Source organism: Phyllobates terribilis, unplaced genomic scaffold (assembly GCF_046119375.1).
Source record: "Phyllobates terribilis strain yellow unplaced genomic scaffold, ASM4611937v1 Scaffold_1__5_contigs__length_1240528914, whole genome shotgun sequence".
NCBI classification, from domain to species: domain Eukaryota; kingdom Metazoa; phylum Chordata; class Amphibia; order Anura; family Dendrobatidae; genus Phyllobates; species Phyllobates terribilis.
In genome coordinates, this window is record NW_027362761.1 from 25444952 (window position 1) to 25467378 (window position 22427).

General features: G+C 43.8%; 1 protein-coding gene across 12 annotated transcripts in view; it reads right to left on the bottom strand.

Moving 5' to 3' along the window:
• The window catches only part of FCHO1 (FCH and mu domain containing endocytic adaptor 1), a 103050-nt gene that overhangs the window by 45904 nt on the left and 34719 nt on the right, over nucleotides 1-22427 (bottom strand). For all 12 annotated transcript variants that reach the window (XM_073660222.1, XM_073660395.1, XM_073660434.1 and 9 more), the window contains 9 exons: nucleotides 21305-21379; nucleotides 21078-21219; nucleotides 20830-20982; nucleotides 20630-20734; nucleotides 14858-14956; nucleotides 14203-14299; nucleotides 7219-7263; nucleotides 631-703; nucleotides 510-534 (listed from right to left, as the gene is read on the bottom strand). In XM_073660222.1, coding sequence (XP_073516323.1) covers nucleotides 510-534; nucleotides 631-703; nucleotides 7219-7263; nucleotides 14203-14299; nucleotides 14858-14956; nucleotides 20630-20734; nucleotides 20830-20982; nucleotides 21078-21219; nucleotides 21305-21379 — 814 coding nt within the window. The remainder of the gene's footprint in view (nucleotides 1-509; nucleotides 535-630; nucleotides 704-7218; nucleotides 7264-14202; nucleotides 14300-14857; nucleotides 14957-20629; nucleotides 20735-20829; nucleotides 20983-21077; nucleotides 21220-21304; nucleotides 21380-22427) is intronic.

Sequence of the window (22427 nt, forward strand, 5' to 3'; positions counted from 1 at the left end):
ACAAACATCCTTTAGCCAATGTATATTTAAATTGAATGTAACCTACCGATTCCCTACTTTATTTAAAATAAATATGAACAATTCCATGTCCAAATCATGTAATAAAAAAATGCTTTAAATGGGATTTCCCGCTGCTTGGACAACCCCTTTTTAAATGCTTGAGTAAAATAAGAAGGGACATGGGCTACAGTGCTCACTTCATATGACAATGTCACGATCAGTGGTCGCCGATCGGCTGCTGCTCATCAATATTTCGTCAGATCATACAACTGGTCTGACAAAATAGTAAAAGCTGCAGAAGGTCATTGCAGCACTCATGTGACATAAAAATTGTTACGGATGCCGTGCCGGGCGACACTTCTGTTGTCTGTTGATGCACTGTTGTATATACCACAGGCGATCGGATGAGGAGGAGGAAAAATGAAGGAGCAAAAACAAAAAATCTCTAGGTCCTTGAGGGGTTTAAAGTGATATGAACAGAATAAACATATTATGCTTTGCTATCTTACCACGCAATCTGGCTCTGTATGTTCCCTGAGGGGGGAAAAAAAAAGAAAATAATAAATATAAAAAAAACAGACAATGGAGGCTATAAATATTTTGCTCTAAAAAGTAACTGCTGACTCTTACACAGGGTGTGTGTCCTTCTCCCTCCTACTTAAGCCCCGGATACGAAAAGGCTTTGACCATGTACGCTTTACACCTATGTGTGAAAGGAAGATCTTCAAGTAAAGATATGAATATAAAAGGAATAAAAAGGGTAAAAAAAACATGCAAAGACCTTACTCCATCTGCGATGAAAGGAATATGTTAAGCTTACAGTTCTCACCACATCGCCTTATTACTTTCCAGATTTTAATGCTAAAAAAAGAAACAGATCACAGCAAGAGAAAGTAAACAATTTCCAAAAGGAAATCTTTACCTCTTGCTGTTTTCGGTTCCTGTTTTTAAGCAAAAAATATAGGAGTGCCCACAGACCACAAATCTGCTTGATAAATGATCCCAGCAGAAGGTGTCACATTCTCCAGAAGCTGATATACATCAATCTACATGTTCAGGTCCGCTCCCCCAGGACAAAGTACAAAACCACAGAATTGGGGCCTTTTGGTATAAAGGGAAACCTGGAGAAATCAGTAACCCGTTTTTCAGATTTGCACCACAAACATTCCTAAACTCTAAAAATGAGCAAGGACGTTTGAGATTGCACTAGAAAATAAGCTGATATTATGGTGCACATAGGAGACCTACCATAAGAGATATGTAAAGAAGTTTTCAAGTGTTCCTACAACTTTGATATTTTTATACTGATAGCTTTAGCTTCTATATTGTGAATGTTTTATCGATACAATGTTCCGAATCTCCTTTTACATAACGCTGTATGATAAAACTATGGTTGCCAGCAGCAGTGATAAGGGGAGTGTAGGAGCTTACTGCATATGGATTACGGCTTTTAATAGGAGCGGTACAAGTTCATTTTAATGGTGACTACAGGCTAAAGAATTTCAATTATTTAGCTACACGTATCAGAGCTTTCCAGAACTTGCAAGTGCTACCAAATGGAAGAAGCGTTCCTAAAAGTTAAAGAGATTGCCCCCTTTCACAAAATCTTGGTCCCTGGGCGCAGTTTGTGATAAAAAACAAACAAAAACCGTGCTATACTTACCGTCCCCAGCACAGACTCAGACGCTGATCCAGGTGTCCGGTATTTGATGGGAATCCACAGACAGCCAATCAGTGAGCTCAGTGGCTCTGTGCGGCGTGTAACATTTACACAGGCAGAGCCGCTGAGCTCACATCTTGGGTGCTGATGTGACGTCAGTGCAAATAATCGGACAGCAGAGATTGCTGGACCCATGGACGGCGAGTGAAACATGGTTTGTTTTTTTACTACAACAAATTGCACCCGAGGACCTCGATTTTCTGAAAGAAGACAAACGCTGAAGAGATGATAAGAAACTTAGAAGAGAACAAGGGGTACATATGCTAGGCACCAAGTTTTCTTGATAAGCAATAAAAATCAAACCGCAAGGATTGAAAAATGATAAAGAAATTTTATTAGGAACATTGATTTTTTTTCAATCCTTGCGGTTTGATTTTTATTGCTTATCAAGAAAACTTGGTGCCTAGCATATGTACCCCTTGTTCTCTTCAAAGTTTCCAGTCTCTTTGGGAGGTTACTGGCACAGTATTCCTTTATTAAATATGTGGTGCTGAAGAGATGATAACCTATATGACTGACTTCCTCTAACAAGTGGCACTTGCAAGATTGGCTCTTTCCATTCTTCGACATGCCACTGTTTGGGTTCATTGCCTCTCACTAGTTGAGAGAAGGATTGAGATAGATGTATGTATTTTTAACTGTCTAAAATATTCATATTTGCTACTGGGACTTTTTTTTTTTACCAACTTCCTGTCAGGAAGGAAACACCACAAGCAATAGCTAGAAAAAAAAACAGACCCTGCTCCTATATTTTGTATTGGAATATTGAATGCCTACATGCAAAGGTCATTGTGAAGGGAGGCAGATCAGCTGTGGCATGGTCTATTGTGATTGGTGGATCCTGTGTTATCAGCTGTGTATAGAGGGGTTACCTGTCATTGTAATCCTGCCTCTGATAAGAAGCAAGCTGAAAACTTACTGAATGGACAGAAAGTTAACAGTCTTATAATAAAAAATAAAAAAAAAAGAAGACCGTCACTCTTAAAAAGTGGTCACTGAAAATTACAGGACTACTATTTATTTATTTATTTATTTTAATTTAGATCGGGATATTGAAAAAAAAACAAAACAAAAGCCTTTTTGTCAATTTTTTAAACACACAAAAACCTGATTGATTTAAACAACTTTCTTAGGACAACTGAATTTTTGGTCCGAGTGCTATCTATTCCATAACCGGATCGCACTCAGACAAATATTATTCAATGGGGCAGGGCAGATGAACAATTTTTTTTTTGCCACTGACCATCTGCAATAAAAAAAAAAAATTGGATACGAAGCAACAGTATAACATCCAATTTTTACAGATACAAAACTTGAATGTAACATAGGAAACTGTAAAAAAAATGGATTGTACATGGATGACAAGTGAGAAAAAAAATAAATAAATCGTCCCACTTTTCTGGATGAAACAGGGACTGATTTTTTATATTGTCGTGTGACCCAAGCCTTAAGATGACTGGCTCAGCATGCAGTTTGTTGCTCCATAGGAAAAAAATTTCAAGTTGATGAGGCCAAATACACCACAACAGTAGTAGCAGTTTAGTGCCCGAGGGAAGATCCCTAGTCATTTTAAATGGTCAGACTGACGTATAGGTTAACTTCCTCCAACAAGTGGCACTTGCAAGATCGGCTCTTTCCAGAAGAAAAACTATTTGCACATGTTTTCTCCCCTCATATGGAGCGTTGACAATGAAAGTCCATAAACAACTGGTCGCCTTTAAAGGGAACCTGTCACCAGAAAAATGTTATTAACCTGCAGATTAATGGCATTATAATGCTGCCAGGTGCCTGCACGTAGCCAAACTCTGTGGGGAGAAAATGAAATTTATCCCCCCCCCCCCGGCAACATTCCCATTTTAGTCACGGGGGCAGAGTTGGTCCAGTCACCGCTCTAAGTATACAGAGTAACCACACCCCCGGCCCTGACTGACAGCTGAGCCCCAATGGCGGGGGCGCGATTACAGGCACAATTCTGTATTCTCAGAGAGATGACTGAACCTATGTTGGCTGGTGTTCAGTATACAGAGCAGCGGCTGTAACCACGGCCTCGGCATTGGGGCTCAGCTGTCAGTCAGGGCCGGGGGTGTGGTTACAACAGCCGCCATATATACTCAGAGTGGGGACTGAACCAGTGCCTGCACCGCCCCCGTGACTGAAACGGGAACGCTGCTGGGGAGAATAAAGTTACTTTTCTCCCTGCTGCATTTGGCAACGTGCAGGTGCCAGCCAGCATTATATCGCTATTCACCTGCATATTAACCCCATATCTGCAGGTTAATAGATTTTTTTTTGGGGGGGGGGAGAAAGGGGGGGTGACCTTTAATGCCATGTTCACATGTTCAGTATTTGACCTCAGTATTTATAAGCTAAAACCAGGAGTGGGTGATAAATACAGAAGTGGTGACGTGTCTCTATTATACTTTTCCTCTGACTGTTCCACTCCTGGTTTTGGCTACAAATACTGATGTAAAATAACGACCAAATACTGAACGTGTGAATGTGGTGTATGGGGTTGTGGCATCTTCTTATGACTCTGCATCCCAACTTCATGCTTGCCAGGGGGAGAAGCACTCATGTTGACTGACGGTTTGGACCAGCAGTATGTCTGAGCCACTGAGCTGTGCGTGCTCTGATGCTGCAACATCTGAGGAGCTCAGTGAAACTGAACATGGCCTGATTCAGAGCAGCATTGCAAGCTCAATACTAAAGAGCTTTTCCTGGAAAACAGACCATTGCTGACACACTGCAGAGGTGGTCTGTAATGTAGGCAATGAGAAGTAAATCAAAATTAAAAATGCCTCTGTTCTTGAGAACGAAACAGCTTTTTTTTTTTTTTTTTTAATAAGAGGCAAATTGCAAAGTTGCGTGTTTTTACAGCATTTTGCACATTTACCCATTAAAGAAAATGACACAAACAGAATTAAAATAAAATCAATCTATACTCAATTTGTACAGCGGCACCTGGAGAGTACAGTGACTTGTGTAATCTGCAGGCTGCAGCCTTTAGGCTAAGTGCCCACGATGCAGAAATGCTGCATATTTTTTCCGCTTCTCCCTGGCAGGAAAAACTCATGCGGATTTTACATGCGTTTTTCCCGCCAGGTAGAAGCGTTTGTCAAGCATTTCTGCATGTGTGGCGCCCCTGAGGGTTCAACCGCCACAGGGATGCTGCACCTCCTTAATGGGGTGTAGTGTTCCTCCTCTGAGGTAAGAACAGTGCGATGGTCAGGACCCTACCTCCACATCCAACACCACACTTCTCCCACCAGAGGGGGCTAGTATGCACTAGGTGCTGCCCCTACTGAGAATTGGGAGACTGGGGAACCAAGAGATAGGGGAACCAATTAGTGGGTGAGGGTGGCGGACTCACATTTTAGTGACACTTTAAATTTCATATTTAATACACAGCCATCTTGGTTCATTCGTTCTTTGACTGTTCTTTGATCGTGGTCTCCCACCATGAACGTGGATCCTGTGTGGACCTGCAGCGGATGGAGACACGGCCCTCGTACCCTGGCCTTGGGTCGAGGGGCAGGTTGCAGATAATGGATGTCTCAACCCGGTCAAGAACCATGACCAAGAAGGCCCGGAGCTCAAGAGTGTAGCTCCACCGCAAATGGATCCCGGGGGGATGCAGTCGGAGCAGTATACGCCACCTGTCCTCGCTATGCTGATCTATTCAGAGGGATTCCGGCTGCAAGAGTGGTACCGGCCCCCGACACCTGACTTTGCTACTCCACGTCCTAGTCAGGGAAGCCCGGTAGGCCCCGAGGATCCCACAGGGTAACGGAAGGAGCGAAGCTGCCACCCGTACCCTTTTCCTGAGAGGAGTTCAGAGCGAGACCCGGCCTATCCACACACACACACACACACACACACACACACACACGAAGGCACCCGGTCTGAAGTCTAGCAACACTCTGTTGCGGGGTCCTGATTAAACACTTGTATTACTCGGAGGTTGTTGGACCCTCGTTTCTGGTGACCGCAGAACTCCGCGAGGAGCAGGGAGAAGCCTTGCAGCTGTACTCTTCAACGTGAGTAAAAACCCTGGAAGTTAACCCCTATGGCCTCCGGACTCTTTATTCTGCACTACACCGCACTACGTAGCACCAGACCTCCTACACTACAACCCCCGTCATCCTGTCCCTCTGCTCTGAGGCCCTGCTCCGCCTGTGGGGAGTAGTAACAACGACGGCTGCCACAACATCCCGCCTCAGAGGACTGCAGCAGCGCAGGTGGCCTTCACCAGGTGCCACAGGTGGCGTAGTCGAGATCAGCCACTCAACCCGGATAAGCCCGTACCATCCTTTTTTAATGTGACGGCCCTGGGCACGGAGTGGGTCCGGGCCACGGCTGCACCCCATCGACAACATAGGACCCGGCTCCGAGTCCCCCATCTCCCAGGGTAGGGCTTCCACGAGAGTTCATCACACATGCATTTCTGCATGCGATTTTAGCACCACTTGGAAAAGTGCTTGACAACTTGGTCACACAATATAAATCCATGCATCCGGCATGGATTTATAGTAGTGTGACAAAGTTAGTTTAAAAAAAAAAAAAAAAAAAGAAGAATAAGAATGGTAAAAAGTAAAGATTATACTCACCTTCCGATGTTTTCTCCGCTGCGTCCGGTCTCTTGCAGTGCTCGCGGTGGTGTGAAGGGCCTGCGGTGACATCATTGAGTCATGTGACAGGTCACATGACTCAAGGACCTGCCATGACGTCATTCACAACACCGCGACCCATAGAGCAGACCAGATGGAAGGGAGAAAACACCGGGAGGACATCGGAAGGCAAGTAGAATCTTCATTTTTTATTTTAAATCTTTTTTTTTTTTTTTTTTTTTACAGTTTCTATGGTACCCAGGTCTGGATGAGAGTCTCCTCTCCTCCAGACCTGGGTACCATCTGCACATTGAACCGTGTGATATCCGCATGTGCAGATGCAGTGATGCGGATGTCACGCGGTCCAATGTAAGTCAATGGCGGCGATTACGCTGCGTGTCCGCAAAATGAATGGACATGCTGCAGATTTTTGAGCGCAGCATAAACGCTGCGGAAAAATCCGCAGCATGGGCATTGACATTGCGGCTTGTCATTGGGGACCATGGGGGACGGATTACCAAGCGTTTAAGCTGCGGAAATTCCGCAGCATAAACGCTTGGAAAATGCTTTGTGGGCACACAGCCTAACCACCTCATCAGAGAAGACTTACGGCCTGGCCAAATTTTGAGGACTTGCACCTAAGTGCAGTCGCTCACTGTCTGCAGCCTGGATGCTACACAACAAGTCAAGTCAAAATTGCTGGAAGGCGTTGAGGCATGAGGGGAGCATAGATTGTTCTGAATTGTATTAAGCTGGGGTTGTCCAGAATTGCACAACCACTTTGCTACATGCATAAAACCTACTAATCATTATATAGTGGTACACTATGCCCACAATTCAGTAAAGCCTTAAAGCATTTGGTCTCATCTTCTTTGGTAGCAAACAATATACCTTCTAAAGATGTTGGAAAGCGGAAACCTTCAAATTCCACAGCCTCTGAAATAAGGAGAGCAGAAAGTCAAAAACAAAAGAATAAAGATTATCACCCAGATACAGGTGCTTCTCACTAAATTAGAATATCATCAAAAAGTTAATTTCAGTTCTTCAATACAAAAAGTGAAACTCATATTATATAGAGTCATTACTAGTGTTGAGCCACCCCCGTAGTGTTCGGGTTCGGTTCGGTTCGTCGAACACCGGGATGTTCGAGGAACTGTTCGTCGAACTGTTCGTCGAACACCTTAGAACACCGTCGAACACCGTTAAAACCAATGGCAGGCAAACAAAAACACATAGAAACACATAGAAAACACCTGCAAAGGTGTCCAAAAGCTGACAAACTGCTCAGAAGACACTCTCTTTAAAAAAGCCGGCCGGCAAATTCAGCAGCGGCATACACCGGTACCCGACAATTTAGACAATAAGGAATAGAGCATCACACATAGATTAGATAGATAGAAACATGTCAGTCACACATATAAGAAGCACAGTGACAGTGTTGGTTACTGCACTTGTCATTTAGTGTAAAGGATTTATTTAAAAAAATATTAGTGTTTTCATGCACCGTCTCTTTAAAAAAGCCGGCCGGCAATTCAGCATCTGTACCCGACAATTTAGAACAGAAAGAATAGAGCTTCACACATAGATTAGATAGATAGAAACATGTCAGTCACATATATATGAAGTACAGTGATAGTGTTGGTTACTGTACTTGTCATTTAGTATTAAAATAAAGGATTTATTATTAAAAAAATTGGCGTGGGGTTCCCCTTAATTTTAGGCTCTAGCGGAGGTTAAGCAGACGGCTGGGGCAGATGTTTGAAGCCTGGGAAGGGGGTAATACCCACGGAGCTTCCCAGGCTACTAATATCAGCCCCCAGCTGAATACATAGCCTTTACTAGCTATTAAAATGGGGGACCCCCCAAAAAAAATGACGTGGGGTCCCCCCTAATTTAATAGCTAGCAAAGGCTAGGCAGACAGCTGGGGGCTGATATTAATAGCCCAGGAAGGGAGCCATGAATATTGGCCCCCTCCCAGGCTAGAAACACCAGCCGTCAGCTGCCCCAGAAATGGCGCATTCATAGGATGCGCCAATTCTGGCACTTAGCCTCGCTCTTCCACGCTGCCCTGGTGCGGTGGCAGGGGGTAATAGGGTTGGGGTTGATGTCAGCTTATAATGCCAGCTGACATCAAGCCCAGGTTAGTAATGGAGAGGCGTCTATAAGACACCCCCATTACTAACCCCATAGTCAAAGTTAAAAAAAACACAAACACCCAGAATAAAGTCCTTTAATTGAAATAAAGACACAATCCTTTATTTTCTAAATTAAACCATACTTACCATCACGCCCATTCCAGCTGAAGCCAACGATCTCCTGCAATAAAAGAAAAATAATAAAGCAACCTCATCCTTACCTTTCCATGGTTCCCAGGACAGCTCCAGCTCTGCTACATCGAGATGACAGGCTGGACCGCAGCAGAACGCTGCCATCCAGCCTCTCATCCCGCAGACACTGAGAAGCGCAGGCTTGCTTGCGCTGCTCAGCGTCTCTCTGTGACGACATCCAGATGAGCCGAGTTCATGTCCAATGAACTCGGCTCACCTCATGCACGTCACTGACAGCGTGGGAAAATTCTCACGCTGAAGCGGTGAGTGCAGGAGAATTCTCCCACGCTGTCAGTGACGTGCATAAGGTGAGCTCATGTCCAATGAACTCAGCTCACCTCCTGCACGTCACTGACAGCGTGGGAGAATTCTCCTGCACTCAGCGCTTCAGCGTGAGAATTCTCCCACGCTGAAGCGCTGAGTGCAGGAGAATTTTCCCACGCTGTCAGTGACGTGCATGAGGTGAGCCGAGTTCATTGGACATGACCTCGGCTCATCTGGATGCCGTCACAGCGAGACAGTGAGGAGCGCAAGCATGCCTGCGCTTCTCAGTGTCTGCGGGATGACAGACTGGATGGCAGCGTTCTGCTGCGGTCCAGCCAGTCATCTCGATGTAGCAGAGCTGAAGCTGTCGTGGGAACCATGGAAAGGTAAGGATGAGGTTGGTTTATTATTTTTCTTTTATTGCAGGAGATCGTTGGCTTCAGCTGGAATGGGTGTGATGGTAAGTATGGTTTAATTTAGAACAATAAAGAATTGTGTCTTTATTTCAATTAAAGGACTTTATTCTGGGTGTTGTGTTTTTTTTAAATACTTTACTAGAAATTCATGGCAGTCATGTCTAATATGGGCGTGACCCCATGAATTTTGGGCTTGGGGCCAGCTGATAATACCAAGCTGGCCCTAACCCCTTTATTACCCAGTGAGCCACCGCACCAGGGCCCTGGATGAGTTGGGTACAGCGCCAGAAGATGGCGCTTCTATGAACGCGCCATTTTCCGGGGTGGCTGCGGACTGCAATTTGTAGCGGGGGGGGGCCCAGAAAGCTTGGGCCTCCCTGCGCTGCGGATTCCAGCCCCCAGCTGCCTAGTTGTACCTGGCTGGACACAAAAATAGGGCGAAGCCCCACGTACTTTTTTTTTAATTATTTCATGAAATTCATGAAATAATTAAGAAAAAAAGGCCTTCCCTATATTGTTGTGTCCGGCCAGGTACAAATAGGCAGCTGGTGGATGGGGGCAGCCCGTTCCTGCCTGCTGTACCTGGCTGGACACAAATATAGTGCGAAGCCCCACTTCAATTTTTTTAAATTATTTCAGGAAATTCATGAAATAATTTAAAAAAAATTGACGTGGGGCTTCGCACTATATTTGTGTCCAGCCAGGTACAGCAGGCAGGAACGGGCTGCCCCCAACCACCAGCTGCCTATTTGTACCTGGCCGGACACAACAATATAGGGAAGCCCTTTTTTTCTTAATTATTTCATGAAATAATTTAAAGAAAATTGACGTGGGGCTTCGCCCTGTTTTTGTGTCCAGCCAGGTACAACTAGGCAGCTGGGGGCTGGAATCCGCAGCGCAGGGAGGCTCAAGCTTTCTGGGCCACCCCCGCTGCAAATTGCAGTCCGCAGCCACCCCGGAAAATGGCGCGTTCATAGAAGCGCCATCTTCTGGCGCTGTACCCAACTCATCCAGGGCCCTGATGCGGTGGCTCACTGGGTAATAAAGGGGTTAGGGCCAGCTTGGCATTATCAGCTGGCCCTAAGCCCGAAATTCATGGGGTCACGCCAGTATTAGACATGACCACCATGAATTTCTAGTAAAGTATTTAAAAAAAACACAACACCCAGAAAAAAGTCCTTTAATTGAAATAAAGACACAATTCTTTATTGTTCTAAATTAAACCATACTTACCATCACGCCCATTCCAGCTGAAGCCAACGATCTCCTGAAATAAAAGAAAAATAATAAAGCAACATCATCCTTACCTTTCCATGGTTCCCATGACAGCTTCAGCTCTGCTACATCGAGATGACAGGCTGGACCGCAGCAGAACGCTGCCATCCAGCCTGTCATCCCGCAGACACTGAGAAGCGCAGGCTTGCTTGCGCTCCACAGTGTCTCTCTGTGAGGGCATCCAGATGAGCCGAGTTATTGTCCAATGAACTCAGCTCACCTCATGCACGTCACTGACAGCGTGGGAAAATTCTCCTGCACTCAGCGCTTCAGCGTGGGAGAATTCTCACACTGAAGCGCTGAGTGCAGGAGAATTCTCCCACGCTGTCAGTGACGTGCAGGAGGTGAGCTGAGTTCATTGGACATGAGCTCACCTTATGCACGTCACTGACAGCGTGGGAAAATTCTCCTGCACTCAGCACTTCAGCGTGGGAGAATTCTCACGCTGAAGCGCTGAGTGCAGGAGAATTCTCCCACGCTGTGGGAGGTGAGCTGAGTTCATTGGACATGAGCTCACCTTATGCACGTCACTGACAGCGTGGGAGAATTCTCCTGCACTCACCGCTTCAGCGTGAGAATTTTCCCACGCTGTCAGTGACGTGCATGAGGTGAGCCGAGTTCATTGGACATGAACTCGGCTCATCTGGATGTCGTCACAGAGAGACGCTGAGCAGCGCAAGCAAGCCTGCGCTTCTCAGTGTCTGCGGGATGAGAGGCTGGATGGCAGCGTTCTGCTGCGGTCCAGCCTGTCATCTCGATGTAGCAGAGCTGAAGCTGTCGTGGGAACCATGGAAAGGTAAGGATGAGGTTGCTTTATTATTTTTCTTTTATTGCAGGAGATCGTTGGCTTCAGCTGGAATGGGCGTGACGGTAAGTATGGTTTAATTTAGAACAATAAAGGATTGTGTCTTTATTTCAATTAAAGGACTTTATTCTGGGTGTTTGTGTTTTTTTTAACTTTGACTATGGGGTTAGTAATGGGGGTGTCTTATAGACGCCTCTCCATTACTAACCTGGGCTTGATGTCAGCTGGCATTATAAGCTGACATCAACCCCAACCCTATTACCCCCTGCCACCGCACCAGGGCAGCGTGGAAGAGCGAGGCTAAGTGCCAGAATTGGCGCATCCTATGAATGCGCCATTTCTGGGGCGGCTGACGGCTGGTGTTTCTAGCCTGGGAGGGGGCCAATATTCATGGCTCCCTTCCTGGGCTATTAATATCAGCCCCCAGCTGTCTGCCTAGCCTTTGCTAGCTATTAAATTAGGGGGGACCCCACGTCATTTTTTTTGGGGGGTCCCCCATTTTAATAGCTAGTAAAGGCTATGTATTCAGCTGGGGGCTGATATTAGTAGCCTGGGAAGCTCCGTGGGTATTACCCCCTTCCCAGGCTTCAAACATCTGCCCCAGCCGTCTGCTTAACCTCCGCTAGAGCCTAAAATTAAGGGGAACCCCACGCCAATTTTTTTAATAATAAATCCTTTATTTTACTAAATGACAAGTACAGTAACCAACACTATCACTGTACTTCATATATATGTGACTGACATGTTTCTATCTATCTAATCTATGTGTGAAGCTCTATTCTGTCTGTTATAAATTGTCGGGTACCGCTGCTGAATTGCCGGCCGGCTTTTTTAAAGAGACGGTGCATGAAAACACTATTATTTTTTTTGATAAATCCTTTACGCTAAATGACAAGTACAGTAAGCAGCACTTTCACTGTACTTCGTATATATGTGGCTGACATGTTTATATCTATCTAATCTATGTGTGAAGCTCTATTCTTTCGGTTCTAAATTGTCGGGTACAGGTGTATGCCGCTGCTGAATTGCCGGCTTTTCATGTTTCACTGTTGGCACTGTTCCCATCGATTTGGGCAATCACTGTAATGCCACAACCACCATGGCTGTGGCATTACAGTGAGTGGCAGACAATCCCTGCATGATTGGTGCTCTAAATAGCACCAGACATGCAGGACACGCTTTTGGTGCACGAACAGTTATCGAACATATCCTCGAACAGCCGAATTTTTTGCAAATCGTTCGGGTTCGTCGAACAACTCGAACACCGCCCAAAACAGCTCGAATTTGAGATTGGCGAACAGTTCTAGTCGAACACCGCTCATCTCTAGTCATTACAAACGGTGATCTATTTCAAGTGTTTATTTCTGTTAATGTTGATGATTATGGCTTACAGCCAATGAAAGCATAAAAGTCATTATCTCAGTAAATCAGCAAAGGCTTCCGATGCGTTTAAAAAGGTCCCTTAATCTGTTTCAGTAGGCTCCACAATCATGGGGAAGACTGCTGACTTGACAGATGTCCAGAAGGCAGTCATTGACAAACTCCACAAGGAGGGTAAGCCACAAAAGGTCATTGCTAAAGAAGCTGGCTGTTCACAGAGTGCTGTATCCAAGCATATTAATGAAAAGTTGAGTGGAAGGAAAAAGTGTGGAAGAAAAAGGTGCACAAGCAACTGGGATAATCGCAGCCTTGAAAGGATTGTTAAGAAAAGGCCATTCAAAAATTTGGGGGAGATTCACAAGGAGTGGACTGCTGGAAGAGCCACCACACTGACGTATCCGGGACATGGGCTACAAGTGTCACATTCCTTCTATCAAGCCACTTATGACCAATAGACAATGCCATAAGCGTCTTACCTGGGCCAAGGAGAAAAAAAAAAAGACCTGGACTGTTGCTCAGTGGTCCAAGGTGTTTTCAGATGAAAGTGAATTTTGCATTTCATTTGGAAATCAAGGTCCCAGAGTCTGGAGGAAGAGTGGAGAGGCCACAATCCAAGCTGCTTGAGGTCTAGTGTGAAGTTTCCACAATCAGTGATGGTTTGGGGAGCCATGTCATCTGCTGGTGTAGGTCCACTGTGTTTTATCAAGACCAAAGTCAGCGCAGCCGTCTACCAGGAAATTTTAGAGCACTTCATGCTTCCCTCTGCCGACAAGCTTTATGGAGATGGAAATTTCATTCGCCAGCAGGACTTGGCACCTGTCCACACTGCCAAAATACCAATACCTGGTTTACAAACAACAGTTTCACTGTGCTTGATTGGCCAGCAAACTCACCTGACCTTAACCCCATAGAGAATCTGTGGGGTATTGTCAAGAGGAAGATGAGACACCAGACCCAACAATACAGACGAGCTGAAGGCTGCTATCAAAGCAACCTGAGCTTCCATAACACCTCAGCAGTGCCACAGGCTGATCGCCTCCATGCCACGCCGCATTGATGCAGTAATTGATGCAAAAGGAGCCCCGACCAAGTATTGAGGGCATTTACTGAACATACATTTCAGTAGGCCAACATTTTGGATTTTAAAAACATTTTTCAAGCTGTTAAAAAGTATTCTAATTTACTGAGATAATGACTTGTGTTTTCATTGGCTGTAAGCCATAATCATGAACATTAACAGAAATAAACACTTGAAATAGATCACTCTGTTTGTAATGACTCTATATAATATATGAGTTTCACTTTTTGTATTGAAGAACTGAAATAAATTTACTTTTTGATGATATTCTAATTTAGCGAGATGCACTTGTATGTATGCCATGACTACTTTCTGCACAATGCGCTTACCAGGCCGCTCTGTTCCTGTCCCGTTACTCTCTGCAAACTTCCTGATCAGCTTTTCTATGGCCACATTTTCCATGTTGTGTTTGAACTCTTCCTGAACCTGAATAGACAGTAAAATTGAAGACAAACTGAAGCCAATATCCTGTGTGAGAACACAGCAGAGCTGCCATCTAAACCCGACAAATAACTATATCCTGCCTTCACGTTTTATAACAATGCAGCCAGTATAGAGGCCCGTGTAGTCGAATTTTCAGGGAAGATGAATAACGACCTTTTTAAAAGGAGTATAATTATTACTATCACCCACCCAATGTGCCTTTGGAAGAGGATGGGTCTTTTTTTTTTTTTTTACATGCATACATCTTCCAAACAGGAGTAAACTGTAGTGGAGCGCAAATGATATGATGAAATAGAAAAATAGTCATATTGCCAAGTTTGTTGCTTCAAGGCCTAGTGGATGGAAACTAGCTGCAAAACCAGACATAGCGCAATGGGCACGAGAGGAGCGTTTTTTTTTTAAAAAAGCAGAAAAAAAAACATATCTTACATATCTAGTTTACGCATATTGCCTCTAGTGGAGTATCTTCTCAGGTATGAGGGACCAGTTCATAGAAAATGTATTTTTTGCTTTTTTACAAAAAAAAAAGGAAACTTCTACCTGTCCGATCTGTACATGAGTATCCTCAATCGAATGTGAATACGCTGCAACAAGCCGCTTCATTTGTGTGAGGTGAGCTGCCTCTGTGTCTTGAAATAACTGAAAGAAGGAGGCACATTTCATAGTTCTGATATATTCCTCAGATCAAGGTATAGGCTAATAATGTTATAGCATTGGATATCAAAACGCTAACCTTTAAAGAGCAAATATTTCACAAATTCAGGTTAAGTGATCGGCTGCATCACCTACGCAAAGCAGAAGGCCACTGATTATAATGGGGACCATCTGAGTTCTGTCTGATTTTTTAAAACCGAAAACAAAAGTCTGTTTGTGCAGAACCTTTTTTTTTTGTTCGAAATACAGAACCCAGGTGGACTGCATAATAATCAATGGGACCCACTGCGACCATTTGTATAACTGATGTGCATGAACAACATGGTCCTTTAAAAAAAAACAGACAAATGGAAGGTGCGACGTGAACTTCATCTTAACAGTTCATTTTTTTTGTAGCAGTGAGCATACAGGGGCAGTTACTCTTCTGTATACATTGTCGTCAGTCAGGCTGCATTAGCTATAAACATAGGAAAAGACCTCTCCATCATACTATTTCTGTATTTACACTCAACAATTTATGAACTCCGTTTTTGAGAAAAGCTATATTAACAAGAGAAAGAGGCCAATCCCTTTATCATTTGGTTCTTCCCTTTTTGTTAGCCATTAAGCCACGTTCACACGTTCAGTATTTTACATCAGCATGTGTAAGCCAAAACCAGGAGAGGAACAATCAGAGGAAAAGTATAATAGAAACACGTCACCACTTCTGGATTTATCACCCACTCCTGGTTTTGGCTTACAAATACGGATGTTAAATACTGACCAAATACTGAACAGGTCCTTAAAAGCATTTCTTGCACATGAAAATGCATTGCTGCTAGCACTGCCTAACATGTTGAATGACAGCGCAGCTTTTTACAGATTACAGCGTACAATACACCACATAGGAAATTGTGTAAAAGCTTCAAAAACAAATCTGCCGTGAAATTTTACACACCTTTGTTTTTTTTTTGGTTTTTTGAGATTTTTTTTTTCCTTTTTAATTAAAATAGAAAACAGCAATGCAAAGCAATCTTAAATGAAACACAGGAATCCACACAGATTTGCCCCTAGAGTCCCTACATTCACCGACCCGATGCAACTCCTTACCCAAATCAACCCATCAGTTCATATAGTCTTCTTTAAAACACCAGAACACTGTAACCCCTGTGCAGCTTGAAGAGTTTGCCACTTTCAGAAAGTATTGGTCCCAGGTCACACTCCGCTCACAGATTGGCTGTCTCGCTGTCGACACGACCCCAGCGTTGCAGCCAATACCAGACACCAGGAGCAGCTGCAGAGACTCAGCGCTGGACCTGGGGACAGTGGGGTGTGTTTTCTTGTTTTAGAACAAACTGCGCCCAGAAATCAAGATATTCTGAAAGGGGACAACGCTTATAAAAGTGTTACGTTCCATTACTGCTTTGCTCCACACCTGGAATACCTCACCCGCAATTCTACTTTTTTGCTCCATCTATATCTTAAATTGCCCATTCCTCTTAGGCTCTTAGATTTTCGGCATCCATTCGGTAAATTAGATTACTTGCCAATTTTCATTGTGTTTTTTTTTTTTTTTTTTTTTAAATCAAAAAGCTTTTATTGAAACAGTTTCAGAATTAACAGTGGAACAAGTGGTAAGAACAGGTTATCATACAGTACATACACTCAAATTGCAGAACAAAAATACCTCCACTGTTCACCTTTCATTGTGTTTTTACCGCGTTTTGACATTTAGGTTTCTCTCTTTTTGGTAGGTCAGGTTTTAAATAAAGCTGCTTTGTTTTTGATACTTCCTGGTATTTGGCAAAACTTGATTGATAAAGCAAATTACATGTGTTTTTATCACATTTCCGCAGTAGAAACGTACTAAAAGCGCATATGCATTTTTTATATGCACATTTTCCTCATCCAATGCGAATCTATAAGGGAAAATGTGCACGTAAAACTCAGCGTACCCATAAGAAAAATTAACATGTTGCAGATATCAAACACGAATCACAGGTCAGTTTACGCTGCGAAAAAAAAAGCACACCGTGAGAATGAGATTTCTATAAATCCCATCCATATTGTTGGAATTGTAAGATGCTGTGTGTTTTTACACAGGGCAAATATCAAAATCTCGCAGTCGGATCTTAACCGTAGGCCCCTCTTAACACGTCTGCTTAAATAAAACGTAGGCGTGAGGCGGTCCGTTTTTACTATCAGTGTGGTTTTCTGTTGGCCGTTCGTGTGACATGTACAGGAATAGAATGCAGAATAGAAGTTATAGATTTTAATGTGTTAAAGATGTGCAAAGATAATAGAATAGATAAATAGATATTCGTGAGATATATAATTAATTAATGCCTTGCGTGTGTAGATTATTGTACATGTATTAACCTAATAAATAAATGTAAAAAAAAAAAAAATGACGTGGGGTCCCGCCCCTATTTTTAGTAACCAGAAAAGGTAAAGCAGACAGCTGAGAGCTGATATGATCAGGCTGGGAAGGTCCATGGTTATTGAGCCCTTTCCTACCTAAAAAAACAAAAAACAGCCCACAGCCACCCCAGAAGTGGCTCATCACACGAGATGCTCCAATTCTGGCACTTCGCCTTGGTGCATTGAAAATCAAGGTAATGGGACTTGGGGGTCAATGTCAGATGTGAATTGTCCAAAAACACAATGGACATCAAGCAAGGGCCGGCATCAGCACCCGGCGCACCTGGGCAAATGGCGGGGCCCTGAGCAGGCGGGGGGGGGGCCCCCTCACCGTCGGGCACCCCGCGCGCTATGGGACCCGTGAGCAGAGGAGAGCGGTGTCAGCGCCCGCTCCCCCCCGCTTGCTCAGGGCCCCGGCACCCGGCACAATCCTTACCTCTTCCCGTGCCTCCACAGCAGCTCCTGCATCCACCGCGGCTGCTGCACTGTGACGTCTCAGGTCAGAGGGTGTGGTGACGTCTTTACACCGCGCTCTCTCCTGAGCAATCACAGCGCAAAGCGGGAAGACGCCGGAGCAGCGGCAGCAGGTGAGACGTGAGGTGAGTATTTGATTTTTTTTTCTTATTGTATGGGGGCCTGTGGTAGTATAAGGGAGGGGGGTGAGGTGGGGGTGTGTGACATCCTGCATGGGGCATTATAAGGAAGGGGGGGTGACATCCTGCATGGGGCATTATAAGGGAGGGGGGTGTGTGTGTGTGTGACATTCTGCATGGGGTATTATAAGGGAGGGGGGTGACATTCTGCATGGGGCATTATAAGGGAGGGGGTGTGCGTGACATTCTGCATGGGGTATTATAAGGGAGGGGGGTGGTGTGTGACATCCTGCATGGGGCATTATAAGGGAGGGGGTGTGTGTGACATCCTGCATGGGGCATTATAAGGAAGGGGATGTGTGTGTCATCCTGCATGGGGCATTATAAGGGAGGGGGTGTGTGTGAAATCCTGCATGGGGCATTATAAGGGAGGGGGTGTGTGTGAAATCCTGCATGGGGCATTATAAGGAAGGGGGGGGGGGGGTGTCATCCTGCATGGGGCATTATAAGGGGGGGGGGGGGGGGGACAGCCTGCATGAGGCATTATGTGTGGGGAACAGCCTGCATGGAGCATTATATGGGGGCCAGTATCCTGTATGGAGCGTTATATGGGGGCCAGTATATATACAGTAGATATCGCTCAAGTGAAATCTTTGTATTGTTAATAAATATATAAATAATATATCTGTATCGGTATCTGTGCATCATGAATCGTGGTATGTGTTAAAGGGGCCCACTGAGACTCTTTCGCCCGGGGCCCACAAAAACCTGGAGCCAGCCCTGCATCAAGCCCTGGTGTTAGTAATGGGAGGGTCTGATAAGACACCTCTCTATTACTAAGCCAGGAAAGAGAAAAATATATGAATAAAAATAAAAAATAAAATAAGCACTCCCTGACACTTTCCTTGGTTCACCACTTTATTATAATAATAAAAAAAAAATACCAAGTAGGTCAGACATAATCCAGCGAATGAAACCTGAAAAGAACATACACAAAAACAAAACACAAAAACACAGAGAAATAAAACAAAGACACGGTCCTTCATTCACCAATTTATTAAAAAATAAAAAGTTACCACACAGGTCCGATGTAGTCAAAACAAATCCAGAGAAGTCCATCGCATCCTCTTTACATAGCCTATAGAGCCTCATTCTAATGCTCCATTGTCTTTGCAATCAGCCACTTTCGGGTCACGCAGCTTTGCACCCGGTGAATCTGTTGAGCGATAGCGTCACTGTCGTCACCTCTTTTCAGAATCGCTGGGTCTCGTGCAGCGAGGTGTGGCCAAGAAGTGTCTGTTTGCAAAGACTATGAAGCATCAGAACAAGGCTCCATAGACTTTGTACAGAAGATTCGATGGATTCGCTTGGACTACGTCGGATTCGTTAGGACTACGTTGGACATGAGGGGGAACTTTTCTTTTTAAAGAAAGTGGTGAACGAGGGAAAATGTCTTTGTTTTATTTCTCGGTTTTGCGTGTATGTTCTTTTCAGGTTTCCATTTGCTGGACTAAGTCCGATCTGCGTGCGATTTGTTTTTTTTTTTTTAAAGTAAAGTGATGAACCAAGGAAAGTGTTGGGGAAGGTTTATTTATATAAAGTATTTGTGTGTGTGAATTTTCTTGATGTCTGATAAACACCTCTCCATTACCAACACCAGGGCTTGATGTCAGCTGTGTTTTTGGACACTACACAGCTGACAGCAACCCCAAGAGCCACTTCCCTGATTGTCAAAGCACCATGGCATTGGGAAGGGCCAAGTCGAATCACCAGAACTGAAGCATCTCATATGATGCCCCACATCTGGGGCGGCTGTGGGTTGGTATTTTTAGGCTGGGAAGGGCCCAATAACCTGGACCCTACCAGCCTGATAATATTAGCCCTCAGCTATTTGCTTTATCTTTGTTGGTTACCAAAAATGGTGGCAGCGGTGGGGGACTCCCTCGTCATTTTTTTTTTCAATTACTTATTAGGTTAATACATGTACAGTAATCAACACATGCAAGTCAGAAATTCTATATCACATGGATATCTATTTATCCGTAGCTTTGCACATCTAACACATAAAAATCAGTCATTTCTCTTCTGGTACGTGTCACACAGATGTAATCTGTGTGCCGTACGTATTTACACGGACCCATAGACTTACTGGCCCTTGTCATCCGTGCTGCTGGAAAAAAGGGGACATGTTTACGTGTGGGTCACACAGACACACAGTCTATGTGAAAACATGGATATTTGCACAGCCACATAGGTTATAATGGGTACGTGTGAAAATGGATGCCACACCTACATCTGAAGGGAGCCCAAGTCCAGTCAGATTCTCAACCTATGCCAGGATTTTCTAACTATTTCTCCAACTGTTTTTCAAATGGTCCAAGAACCCACCTTGGGCTTCTTCTTGTTGCATGGGTTGGGTGACAAAACTAACTTGTCATCAGGTTACAATCACACAGCAATTATAGCCTAGAAAGAATCAGTATTTTTGGCTAATTTTCTGGAAACTATAAAAGTTTCTCACTTAGCTTTTATCTATTTACAACTTGAAAAGATTAAAAAGGCAAAATGGTGACTCTTGACTGTAACTTCTCAAAAAAAAACACACAAAAAAAAAAAAAAAAATCGGTTTGTTTTGTTTATATTTTTCAATAAAACAGTCACAAACCTGAGCAGACTGCAGCATCTTTTCCTCAAATTCTTTACGCACAGAATTGTATTTTTCCACTGAGCCACGAAGCGACTCTGCTGCTTTTTGGATTTTCTGCTCTGCCTAAGATTAGATGACATGGAGAAACACATGAACACACCTTTATACTGAAAACAGATGGGCACATGATTAGAGAAAGCATCCTGGCTAACACTTACCTTGTCCATCTCCTTCTGCGGGGCTCCTTCCCTCCTGAGACGTTCCTGCTCTGCAAATCTGCTACAGTAGTTGTCCCTGGTTTTCTGCAGAAGCTGTGAGCTACATTGCAGCAGCTGAATAACCTCTAACGTACCAGACATCTCCTCTTTGGCCTTAAGAGAGAAGATAAAGGGGGAAAAAAATAAAAATCATTAAAGCAGAGAGTAGCATCTTTAATGGATAGATTAAAGTGAACACCTAAGCTTACTTTTTTATGAACTTTCACTTGCTCATCTCCATATTTGTTGATATCCTTTATTAAATCATTCAACTTCTTGCTTAGTTCTAAATGACAGAGGGCCAGCTTGTCTGAAGAGACTCGAAACATCTCCCACATTGGGGCGAAGGTTCTGCACAGAAAGAACACCAAAAACCATGAGACGTGTATTACAAAATCTAAATCCATGTTTTTTTGTTCAAGAAATTAAAAGTTACCCCAGGTGGCTTCCACTGCTGACCATCTTGGACAACTTCTGCATAGATTTTGAATAAGCCTCCTCCACTGCTGCCCTAAAAGTCAACCATACACACACAGGTAAGAGCCAACTAATAGGCACAGAAATCAAGAGATACTCCTGTACCTTTTAAAACATAGGTTTCTGGGGTTGTTTGTCTGAAAAAAAAAAAAAAAAAAAAAGAAAAAAAATCACGCTTTTCTTCTTTGTGATTACCGCTTTCATGGTTTTTTTTTTGTTGTGGTTTCTTTTGCTTTTTTTTTAAATCAGCTTTTAATAACTGAAGGTTAAAACTGGTCTAAACTTTTTTCCACCCCGCAATGCAATCACTTGAAAATGAGTTTCCATGCTCATCCGATTTTAATGGATCACCTGTAGATGTGGATGAAAATGGTTGTGTGAATAGTTCAATTCAAGCCAGCCAAATGTTTTTTTCTTTTTTTGGGTGGGGTGGGGGTCGGCAGTAATGCAGGAATACAACATTTCAGCCACATAGAATGCAGAAATACATTGCATGGGCTTTTATAGACTGGTTACATTTCAATAGGAGTTTAGTTTACTTTTGACATTATAATATACATTACCATGTAAAGGAATATTAAGTGCAGAAAAAGCAAAAGGAGTAGTTACAGGTGTAAATCGTTCATATTCTCTTCAGCAGGGCATTACCATGGATTTTAGTGTGTAAAACAGCGATAACCTTACCAGACTTGAAAAGAACAGACTCAGCAGTTGGCTGAAAAAGGGGATATTTCAGGCCTCTGCAATGATCTAGATTTTGCTGTAATAGTCCTTTGTGTGTCAGGCACCAGCAAAATTCTTTCCAAAACCTTCAGAGTGGTGAGAAATAGTCGGACTCGCTCATTTCTCCCCCACAATAAATACAGTCTTTCAGATCAATTACAAGGGATTGTCCCCTTTCAGAAACTTTTGCTGTCAGCTCAGTTCATAGAAAAAGAATTAAAAAAAAAACTGCAAGTTAGGATTACTTTCCCTGGCTCCAGAACTGTATTTAAAGCACTGCCCAAACTGTTTGGCTGCAGTGGTGATTTAGACAATGCTGCAGCCAAACACTGATCTTGGCGGCTTGTGCTGTCAAGATC